The sequence below is a fragment of the Phallusia mammillata genome, chromosome 5 (genome assembly GCF_965637545.1).
Source record: "Phallusia mammillata chromosome 5, kaPhaMamm4.hap1.1, whole genome shotgun sequence".
NCBI lineage: Eukaryota > Metazoa > Chordata > Ascidiacea > Phlebobranchia > Ascidiidae > Phallusia > Phallusia mammillata.
The window spans coordinates 1,384,328-1,396,496 of record NC_137256.1 but is presented as its reverse complement, the minus strand read 5'-3'; the positions used below and the strand labels follow the sequence as shown (position 1 = coordinate 1,396,496).

General features: G+C 38.9%; 1 protein-coding gene across 1 annotated transcript; it reads left to right on the top strand.

The window, feature by feature from the left end:
• Positions 1-3,128: 3,128 nt before the first annotated feature.
• Positions 3,129-8,021, top strand: LOC145228022 (uncharacterized). Its single transcript, XM_080092992.1, has 2 exons — positions 3,129-3,222; positions 3,647-8,021. Exons 1-2 carry the CDS (start codon positions 3,129-3,131, stop codon positions 7,369-7,371), a joined length of 3,819 nt encoding a protein of 1,272 aa, XP_079949118.1. The 3' UTR covers positions 7,372-8,021.
• The last annotated feature ends 4,148 nt before the right edge of the window (positions 8,022-12,169 follow it).

Here is a 12,169-nt window from a genome sequence, read left to right as displayed (position 1 = left end):
TCCATCAAATCGTTATATAAGCCCTGGCTGTTTTGGCATTAAGTCAGAGTCACCATTGCAGTGAAAGAGTCGGTTGTTTGATCGAATACAGGGAAGATTTGTTTATAGCGTGTGTGGGATTGTGACATCACTTTGTCGCTTGTAAAAGTAAACCCCTTTTAGTTAGGAATGTTTTTTTAGGTTTGTGCAGTTTATCATTGCTTTAAATAATTTAGATTTGGTGTATCTGTTTAAGCCCGACTAGCCGTAAGTTTAGCCATTTTTACACAATGTAGCAACACATTATCGGCTCAATCGTTGAAAACGCCACTGTATTTGTAATGGTTTCTTGTTATCAAAGCGTTCCAACAATAAAGTGACTTGTATATTGGTTTTGCTCCCTGAACTCAATATACAAACGGTTGAAAAAGCAGCTTTCATAACCTAAACGTCGCTTAAGCAGTTTCATCAATATTAAGGGTAATACAGTATATTTAATTATAAACCAGAATCTCCCAGCTGATTGCTTGGTAGATGAAGACTCCATCGGACCTAATGTTTATTGATTCATTAGCTCATCTTAATGATTTAATAAATTTGAATCAATAATAAGGGTAGTATCTAGAACAGTGTTTCCCAACCTTTTTTGTACTAACGCCCACTTGCGCTTTCGATTTTTTTACAACGCCCCCCAGGTCCAACAATCATTGCCGATTTTTTTAAAAAGCCAACGTAGAGTTTGATGTCATTTTGTCATAAATTAAAATACACACAAAATGTTGATGTAAGCAATGTTTTTAATGCAAATGAAAGCATTGCAAAACAATCGTTTCTCAGCAAGAAATGTCAAACACCGTATTAACAAAAATGTACAGGAACAAAAACAGAGGCATGCGTGAAGAAAACATTTTTTCTGTGATGCTGTGCTTAAATGCACACTTCGCTGCACATAAAAGCAAATATCTAATGAGATTGCTGAATTTGGTGTTTAGCGGCCAAGTCTTTTACTCTTGGTTCGATATTGCTAAGAAGGATTCTCAAATCTCCTCTTTTAGTGATTTGCAAACGGTTTCGTTGCTTTGTTAAAAGCTGAGTGACTGCACTAAAACCGCGCTCAGCCATATATAAGCTAGAAAGTAAAGTTTAATTTCTTTGTTTGAAAAATGAACGTTACATTGCCTGGGCTGAAAGCATTCTTTTGCTTAGCTGGATGTTGAATCTCCGATGCTCTGGGCAGTTTCATTAGTTCTTTTATCAAAATTCAACTTACAACGTTTTTGACGTCACAATAATAACGCAATCATTACTCGTCATAGGGTGGAAAATGCCATTCACACACCCGCCCAAAAAGGCGCAACCCGCAACTCATGAAAAAAGCAACTCGACGTCCAAAGTAGCCCGATTCGGCGACAAAAGCGCAACCTGGCAATTAGTTACTGCATAACCGTACCAACTTTGACTAAAATAAGACATTTTTACGCAAAATCGTTTAATGACGTAATATACGCAACGATCGTTCACTATAGTTGACATGTTGGCTAGTGTTTTTGGATGAACAGTACACAGAATTGTATTTTAGTGTTATCTACACAGTACAGCTTTCATGATTTTTTTAGGACTTTATGTTATAAATAACGCCCCCTTCGAACGTTCGGCGCCCCTCAAATCAAAAAAGAAATCACAACGCCCCTTGCTACACACCACCGCCCACCAGGGGGCGGTATCGCCCACGTTGGGAATCACTGATCTAGAAGCATGGCGCCGTTTATTCTATTCCCATTGCATTTTTGTTTATATGTAGGTTTTAGTAATGCGTTTGTTTCAACAAAGTGATATGTTGTTTGTAGATTGAGGTCTGAATTGCTAAAAATAATATACCGCTGATAGATCACCAGGCAAATGGGGTGATTGGTGTTAAGTTGCACTTTTGAAAAATGTCGGTTGTTCCTTAACGTCAAGCGCAGTGCTCAACGACCGATGTATCGTAAGATGATGTTTGATTGTTCCGATATTAGGTTGTAATAGAATTTAGACCAGTGATTCTCAAACTGTGGTACGTCGAAACTTTTCAGGTCAGTGCAGCTGGTTACGAAAGGTAGGCCGATCAGTGCAGCTGGTTACGAAAGATAGGCCGTTTTGGCTAGTGTAGCCATCTAACGGCACTCCAGTTTGTTGGGAGCAACAGGGTAAAAACCCATTTCCTCACCTATTCTGTTCGGTACCACAACTGGCCATACAGCACAGAGGAAACTTTACTTTGGTTCCCAAACAGTTGCTTGGCCATTGTGAAACAGTTTTCACAAACTGAAGTGCCGTTGGATGACATTAGCCAATACGGCCGATCTCTCGTCACCAGCTGCACTGATGAGACCTTATTGGTCGAAACAGTTTGCACTGTCTGCAGCTTATCATTTATTGTCTCGATGATTTTACATAAAATCTGTTGTTTTATTAAGGCTCAAAACAGCTGGTTGGAGAGTAGAATTTGATCAACAGTGTTGATTAAATGCTGTATGGTGTTTTAATTTTTTGGAGGCGACGTTAAGAATGTTCTGGTTTTTAATTTAGGGCAGGGGTGGGCAACATGCGGCCCTTGATTAAAGGTTGTGCGGCCCGCAGAGACACTTGGACTTCAAAAGTACTGGCAAACAAGGCCAATTATTATATATTTTTGAGCAGGTTAGTGCGCCTTGTGCCATTTTTCTGCAACCTGACAATAATACGGCGAGAATCAAATGCGAATTTTTCTTGTAGTAAAGCATTTTTGGTATGCAATAAATTAAAATCACTTTGCGTTATAAAAAGGTGCGGCCCGCGATCTAATTATCGCAATTGTATTTGACCCCACAGTTACAAAGGTTGCCCACACCTGATTTAGGGCATCTCCAAATATGGGTGTAGGCCCAAAAGTTTCTTTGCGGAATTTCTCGTGATCTGCCGTTTTGAAGCATTTGAGTTTATTTAAATAAATTTTACTGACGGTTCTGTTCCATGCCACTGTTGTGATACAATCCGTATATCTGAAACTCAAGTTTGTGCCCACTGGTCGATGATAGATACTTTATACGAAAATGATTTATGCTATCTAGATGCCTGAAAAAGTTTGATCCAAATGTTGTTTTCATTCAGAGTTGCATAGATAAACAACAATGTTGTGGTTATTGTTTCTATGGGTCGTGTTTGGATGCGTGCAAGGAGAATGTCCGGGTGAGGATCTTAGTCTCGCTCCTCGACCCAGTACAAGTGAGGATTAAAATATTGACAAATTAAACATTTGCGCCTAAATCTTTGTTTGTTTGAAAACACAATTGGTTAAAACTGACGTAGAGCAGTGGTTCTCAACTGGTGGTCTATGATGACTTTTTGGGTGGTCCACAGGACGTCCACAAAATTAAGTAATAAACTAGATATGATTGCATATTACATGTTAAAAGAGTATCAAAATGTTGCTAATAATTGTATCTCACTTTTTAAAAATCGAATTTATCAAGCCCAAGAGTTGTTTCGTATGCTTACTTTAAACTTGCTCAAAAATGAAATGGTCCACGATGGTATTTTTACTGGGCCGGTGGCCATGGCCTGAAACGAGTTAAGAACCACTGAGGTAGAGTCTAGCAAACCTTGTTTCAAACAGCAGTTGCTGCAACTGACAAAAACAATTTCACAGGACCTGAAAATCTTACGGTCTGCAAGGAACCATATCGTGATCCCAACTGCACCTGTCCTTCTTCAATGTTCGAATGTGCTTGTCAAAAGTTTGGTCGGTGCGAACGCAAACCAGGATGCATTGAGATGTCGGAGGTAAATAATAAAAACGCTGAATGTGATGATTGGAGCGACGAGTTTGGCGACATTTGTCCCAACAACCACATTCAGTGTAACTGTTTCAACACCACTTGTAAAAATGGATTTGGTTGTGTACCTGAGACCTGGCGATGTAATGGAAAAATGGATTGCCCAGATGGCAGTGATGAAACTTGCACTTGTCCAGCTGATAAAATTGAGTGTAAATGTCACAAAACCAACAACTGCACTTCCCGTAGTAGCTGCATTAAGAAAAAGCAGCTATGTAATGGACACAATGACTGCGGTGACTGGAGCGATGAAGTTAATTGTACTTGTCCTTCTCACAAGTTCGAATGCGATTGTTACCAAAGTGGAAACTGTATATCGAGAAGTGGTTGCATCGGTAAAGTTGAACAATGTGATGGAAGGAATAAGTGTGGAGATTGGAGTGATGAAGTTAATTGCACTTGTCCGACTACAAAGTTCGAATGTGATTGTTTCAAAACCAAGAACTGCCCTCGTTATAATAATTGCATTGGAAAAACACGGGTCTGCAACGGAAAAAATGACTGCGGAGATTGGAGTGACGAAGTTAATTGCACTTTTACATGTAATCTTGATTATACTTTTGAATGCGCTTGTTACAAAACAAACACCTGCAGCTCTTCCATTAAAAAAAGTTGTATTAGTAAAAAGAAACAGTGCGATGGAAGAAACGACTGTGGAGATTGGAGTGACGAAATAAACTGCACCTATCCAACTGATAAGTTCCAATGCCTGTGTCACAAAAACAAGAACTGTACTGGTCAAGGTTTAATGCCCAAGCATAGGCAATGCAATGGTTTAAAAAACTGCGAAGATTGGAGCGATGAAACAAACTGCACTTGCCCAGCTGATAAATTTGAATGCGCATGTGTTGGAACAAAACAATGCATTGGAATAGAGGGAAGTTGTATTGACCGATCATTGTTGTGTGATGGAAATCTTGATTGTTTTGATGGTAGTGACGAGTTAGAAAACTCATGTAACTGCTCTGGAGTTTATGCAAGATGTCCGTGTGATCCTGGTAACAAACATTGCCCATCGACTGGCAGATGCATACGTTTTGACTGGATAGGTGACAATATTGAAGACTGTTCTGATGGAAGAGACGAACTTTGTACATACCAACACATCACATGTGGATCTTGCTCCATGCTTGCTGTAACTTGTAAGAGTGAACAACTTGCCAGGTATCTTGTACATTCAACAGTTCCAGCAGTGTGCAATTCAATTGTTCAACCTTTATGTGCTGTTGACATCAAGAGTTGCGGAACAGAGAAAGTGATCTGTGTTACCGCCCGAAGTGAAAATCCTTCTATTTTTTGTCACAATTTGTTTATTTGCAAAAATGAACAGCTGATATTGAACGACTACTTTTGCGACGGAATTGGCAATTCGGTTCGCGGTTGCAATGACAAAAGCGACGAAAACAAAGAAGGATTCGGCTTTAAATGCTCTGGATCATCGAGAAAGGATGCTTGTGTTTTACCTCAAGCCAACGTCTACGATTCAGTGGCTCAATGTTCTGATAATTCTGATCTTTGTTTTGTCAACGGACAGTTCAGATGTTTTCAATGTTTGGATAAAAAGTTGATCATATCGCCCAAGCAAGTTTGTGACGGAATAGTGGATTGCTTTGATATGTCAGATGAATGTCTGTGTCCAAATCAGAGTTTGTGTAGTAAAATAAGAGGAGACTGTTCCCCAAATCAGGTACATTGTAACAATAGTTCTACATGCATTTCCCAAGAAGAGACTTTGTGCAACATTAGCGTACAGTGCGTTGATCAAATTAACACCAAATATTGTTCCGTCGCAGATGAAGTACGACAAAGCCAATGTTTACCAGAAAACGTTGAAGGTCTAGGTCTGGAAAAAATATTTAAGTGTGCAAAAACAGGCAATGTGCGATTAAGAGATCGGTTTCAATATAGCCTACGTCAAGGATACAAAGCCCGATATTTGTTAGATTTATTATGTGACGGATCTACACGCGACAACTTTGGTCTTTTGGGCGAAACAAATTGTCCAAATACGTTTTATTGTTTTTCCGCTTTCGGGTTTAGTTTGAAAAGCACTGAGGTATGCGATGGAAAAGTTGATTGTTACGATGGTTCTGACGAATTATCCGCTTTATGTCACAAAACTCGATATTATTGCAAAAGTGATTCGTGGATATCAATAGACAGAAAAACGCTTTGTGACGGAATTATTGATTGTGACAATGAATCTGATGAAAGCAAATGCCGCTGTGAAAAGAAAAGATTTTACTGCACAAACAAGGAGCCTTTGTCGATTGAATTGAAACTTGTTCAGAATGGAATTCGGGATTGTTCGGACGGAAGTGACGAATGTGTGAACTTGGCTGGCAATGCATTCGCAGATGTCAACGAAATGATTTCAAATCCGTTTTATCGTGCAATTTTCTGGATAATGGGACTGTTGGCATTGGGAGGAAATTCATTTGTGTTTGTTGCAACTATCCGCAGCCTACAAAAAGCCAAAAAAGACCAAAACGTTTTTATCAACACCAGCGTTTTCATTCTAAATCTGAGTGTTTCTGATTTTCTAATGGGGATTTATCTGCTTGTTGTCATTGTGCAAGGAACTCGATTTTCTGGCTGGTATTGCTTGTTTGATAAGGAATGGAGATCAAGTAACTTGTGTTCAGGACTTGGAGCGCTTGCAGTTTTGTCTTCAGAAGCTTCTGCCTTTACTATGACAACCATGACCACATTTCGTCTTGTGTCAGCATTTAAACCATTTACAATTCGAAGTGTTGGCGTGAGAAGAGTTTTACTTGCTGAAGTGGTTTGCTGGATTTTATCCATTCTATTGGCAACCATTCCTTTGCTTAATGCTACTTCTGCATATTTTGTAACTGATGTTTGGTTTCCAAACTACTTCTTTGGAAGTGATTTTGTTTCAAGGAAAAACATGTCTCTACTTGCAGAAAGAATTACCAATGTGAAGCCTGAAAGCTGGAGCAAAGTAAAAAAAGCAATCAAAACAGCCTTTCCGCGAAATACTGTTCAGGGAGAGTTTGGATATTATGGAGAAACCAGTGTCTGCATGCCACGTTTGTTTGCCAAGACCAGTGAGTTTGCTTGGGAATATTCAACATTTCTCATCACAATTAACTTCCTCATGTTCATCTACATGGTTGTTGCATATGTTCTCATCTACAAACAAAGCAACCGCATGAAAGGATCCAGAAGCAATGATGTCAGCTCCAAGATGCAAAAGAGAATCTCGAGATTGATTTTGACCGACTTCTGTTGCTGGATTCCAATTTGTGTTATGGGATATTTGAGTGTTGGAGGAATCAAGATGCCACCAGATGCTTACGTGTTGAGTGCTTGTCTGTTGCTTCCAATCAACAGCGCCCTCAATCCCTTGCTTTACTCAAAGTCAATTGAAGATCAATTGTCTAAAGTAAAGAAATATGTTGGGGAAAAGATATCCTCATTGCGAGCTTTTATAAATCGCTCATCGGATTTAGCAGTGACATACAACGCCGAAATGAACCAAGAAGGTGACAGAGTGGTTGAAATCGCTGGATAAAGTTGACACTGACTTTTAAATTTATTGTGTTTTGTGAAAATCAAAGTTGTTGAGAATATACCTTAAGAATAAATATGGTGAACATTATGTTTGTTTTTCTGAAACGATAAAACATTTTTGTTTTTGTCTCCCCTTATTAGAATTAACCGACTAAGCTATACTTGATATTCCCGTTATTGTTGTGTCCCTCATATGTGTCCATCAGTTTAGTGGGTGTGCCCTAAAGGTAACACAAGTGAGGCTCGAAACAAAATCATACTTTACAACTGTCGTTTCATGTTATATAGGGCCTAAAAACAAAACGTTTGTTGCCTTACTTATATTCATCCATTACAGTTGCAGCTTGTTAAGTTAACCATTTTCGTTTTTGTTTTGGCTTCAAAATGTGCCGTAAATTGAAAAGTAGTTTGTTAGGAATCCGCAACTTACGTTGGTTGTATAACACTGAGTTTAAGTGTGTGCGTCTTTTTATTGTTCGACTGTTCTCTCTTTGTTGCATATTTAAATACCTTGCTATTAATACTCTGTAACGTAGTTAGGCTACTTGTTAAAAGGACTTTATTGTTATTAATTTGTATAATTTGTACAATGATTTACCACCTTTTTTATATACCACACCTTGAAGAAAACAAACGCAATTTCTGCTTCAATCTTTCCATTTAAATGTTGTTTGGCAATTTTGTTTTGAGCAGAGTTGTTAGGTGGATTTTTTGCCTTGTATTTCTTGTGCAGAATATTTGCATGTATTTTGTGAACATTTTTTTTATATTCGTTTATTTATCGCATGTTTATTTGGAATTTATTAAATGGATTAAGAAATGGAGAGTTTAACACTTGGGAAGCAACATATTACATCTAGGCTGTGTCACAAGCAAAAGATTAGATACCATCTACTATGGGCTTAAGCACTAGTCAGCTTATTTACTTTATTACTTAAAGCTATTGCCTGGTTAAGTGATTTTCTATACCCTACATTTTGTTGATTAAAAAACGAACAACTTTAATGGAAAAAAACCTTTGAAAGTTTACGATTTCACACTAAACCAGTTTGTCAACCCTGCATTTCGTGTTAGAAAAAAGCGTTTTTTAAAATACTTAACAAATTGCGTTTGTAAATCACAGTACGCCAGGCCCATTGAAGGCGCTATACCGAATCAGCCAGTTACCAAGCATTCACCACCATATGGCAAGGCGTAGGCTAGAGAATTCCAGTTATGAATTTATGTTCATCAAATTGCGTTTGTGGAACGATTGTTTCAAACTAGCGGTCCTCAAACTGGCGTCCGCGGTCCCTTAGGGGTCCGCGAGGCAATTTGGGATGGACCGTGAATCGGTTGAAGTTTTTCCACAATCTTATTGGGGGTCAATTCGTGCCACTGAATCAGTTTTAATCAAATGTGCGATTTTGCATAACTAGCTTAAGTTCTGCAATCAACTTTCGTTTTTCTGAAATACACAATCCAGCTTAAGGACCGAGTGCCCTCGAAATAATGGTTTTTTAAAAAAAATATGAAAAAGTTTGAGAAGTACTGTTGTTGCGCTGTCTTAATTATCGGATGGCGTGACTCCATGCGCCTCCAGACATCACAGCAGGGGCGATCGCTTGTGTTCCCAAAACTGTCTTTAACGCGTCTTTCCTTGCGCTCAAACTCCAAGACGCCAGCAGCTATATAACGAACTCTTTTATTCTACAATATGGCCGAAAGATGGCGCTCGAGAGTAGGGCAGCACGGCGAGTACAAGATTCAAAAGGCGGTTTCTGCAAACAGGTTCAAATTAAGACAAGGCAAGAGACAGAATTTCAATGACATTACGCTTACCAAACTATTAAAGGACTGGACTCGTTTAAATGCAAGCGATCAGTAGAAGGTCTGTAAACACAGCATCTGATAACATCACATATACACATCACTTAATCACACTAGTGACGGACGGCAAACTTTAAGCAACGATAATCTTACCGGAATAACACAGTTCGGTTCAGAAAAACACATGGGTGGACGACGGCGGATTTTACGTCGGTCACTAAATGTACAAGTCACACATTGGACGGTGCAGTTTGTAACAGCATAACTTTCCTGTTCGTTTAAAAACAAACATAACTGACCAGTTAAAAACGCATGCAGACGCGGTAAGTTCCAGTCACTAATAAACACGAGGCAGTCCCGCTTACAAGACGTGACTTCGGTAAAACAATGCCAAGGTTGTGACATCATAAGCACCGATAGTGTGACAGACAATGTTTCAGGTGGCACAACACTGCGCCATACACAGGAATCAAGGCCACTGGCGGGAAACATAAAAAACATAATATATAATATGTACAATGGCGATGTAACAACTGTTTTAAACGAACTATTTGCGTGTGCTGGTGACCTCAATGGGGTCACAAAACTATATGAGCTGTAGAGCTCGGCAAAAGTTTATTGTTTCGGAAAGCAGCAAAACCGGCGAGATGACTTCAGGTGTTAGGAGTTTTATGTAGGTTCGACGACATATGTTTAAATAATCTGATTTCTCATACTGATTCAGGCGGGCTTACGGGGTATCTGACAGTGCGCAATGAATTTTGCTGGTAACAACATAATTGATACAATTAACTTTCTAAAATGGAACCAAAGCGATTTTTTACTTTGGTTCGTCGTGTTTATATTGACCCACTACTGGTACCAAACCCCCCTCCCAGTTTTCCCCCTGGCCTCAGGGGAATACCCGTGTTTGGAGTGGTCCCAGGGAAAATTTCCTCCAAGAACTTTCCGTGATTGGAGCAGGAAGTACGGGAAGAAAATGGGTGTGGGGCTTGGAAGAAACTAGGTGGTTGTGTTGAACGACTTTGAGACAATACAAGAGGTAGAAAGTCAAAGAAAGTGTTTTAAGTAGTGATGCACCGAACAGACATAAAAGATTATTGCTAAACAGAATATTCAGCCACAAGACCTAAAATTTCAGTCGATTTTCAGTAAATCCCCTTTTCAGATGGCTGTTTTCAATTGAACCTTGGGTCGCTGATACAGGTGAATTCATTTACGATACTCCACAGCAACCTACAATATTTTAGCTAAACAAAACATAAATCACAGTACGCCAGGCCCATTGAAGGCGTGATACAAAATCAGCCGATCACCAAGCATTTAAAAATAACAAGGCATATGCTCTAGTAAAATTTAGCATAACATAGGTGGGGTACGTTTGGATTCGCGCGCCACGTAGGGATTTTAGCTTAGAACAATTTTTAGCTAGGTGTGGCGCGTTGCTAAATAGCTTTAGCTAAAATAAGGTGCGTTTAGAAACACGGCCTTGACATGGCCTCCACCGCATTGCATTGGCCGCGGTGTAGACGAAATAGAGTAGGGACACCGCTATTTCCAATGAAGGTCCAGGCTCGTGGGTCAGAGGAAACCGGCTTTGCATATAGCCCGAAAAGTTTCGTGATCCACCCTGGTAGGGCGCAAACTGATGTTAATTTTTTCCCAGCCCTGCGTTTGCGTAAAACAAGTCTTCCAAAAAGAGGACGTAATAGTAGGTCTACTTAAGCAAAACAGTTTTTAGATCGCTTGTTCCCAAGCTTGGAGGCAAAAAGCAACGGGACGATTTTATAAAAACATTTGTGCTATACAAACCACCACTAGAATACTTGCACTTTTCTTTTCTTGGCAACGACTAGTTTGTAGAGCAGAAAAGGACGAAACCTGGAACGTTTGTTTGTGCTTGGTTGTGATTTGCGCGAATTTGCGAACTAAACTCCCTCACATTGTTAGTTGGGGCATAAACAAAAGCAAAACGCATTGAACCTGTAAAAACGAAATTGTACTTCAAAAAACCTATTTGTGATGTCACAGGTGTTCGTATTGCGCAACAAAAAATCGTGCTTCAAATGTTGTAACCGGTTCAAATTGAGAACATGTTCCAAATAAGACAAAAAGCTGTTAAAATTGTCTCCATTCAATTCTAGAAAAAATCCTATGATTTCTGTTTAAATTGTAAAGTCTTGGTTGTATTTTATTATATTTTGCATCAGTTTTATTTTAATGTTCTATTATTAACACATGCGTTTAAATAAAATCAATAATAAAATGGATTTGGAATTTTTGTTGTGCAATAACTGCTGAGCAAACGTCAATCAATGTCAACACTAGCGGGATTTCTGTGAATTTATTGTTGTGATCAATGTCAGTTCGAGCTGCAAAATTTTTGCTGCAATCAACAATTGGTTTGCAAACTGTGTTTTGTGTTTAATCTAGTTGCCTACCACAAAAACTTACAAAAATATTTTTTGCTTTAAAAAGTATTAGCCATCACTTCTGCGGCATTTGGCGTAAATATTTTGTGCGCAGAAATTAATTTGCGTATTAATTTCGCCCGAGAATGTAAACAGCGGAACAAATATTGAAAACAGTTTGATTATGCGTAACAGGAAGTCTTGCTGACGTGCGGGGCTTGGGAAGTGACAATCATCTGCCTGGTTTGCTGAAAGCGGAAAATACGTTTGGAAACCATTAGAAGTTTAGTATTTCGGGTTAATTAAACAAACTGGTTAATCCTTTTTTACCTCTTTCAGATAATTCACAGTTTAGAAAGTTTAGAAATTTTAGTTGTTTATTAAGAAAACATCGACTAAAAGATTTAGGAAGAATGATGCACCACTTCGTGAAAAGGTAAGCAAATTATCTTACATATAAAGTATATTATAAGATTACGCTCAGGGAAGACGCAGGTTCAAGTTTGTCACTAGTGTATTTCTTTACAACGCCGCTGTTGTGTTTCTTCAGAAACCTCATCGTGATGATTTTCGCTGCAA

Bases quoted from the DNA above. Each gene is read 5' to 3' on its own strand.
- LOC145228022 (XM_080092992.1), top strand. From the start codon at position 3,129: ATGTTGTGGTTATTGTTTCTATGGGTCGTGTTTGGATGCGTGCAAGGA. The intron at 3,223-3,646 runs GTGAGGATTAAA...ACAATTTCACAG, and splicing joins CGCTCCTCGACCCAGTACAA to GACCTGAAAATCTTACGGTC.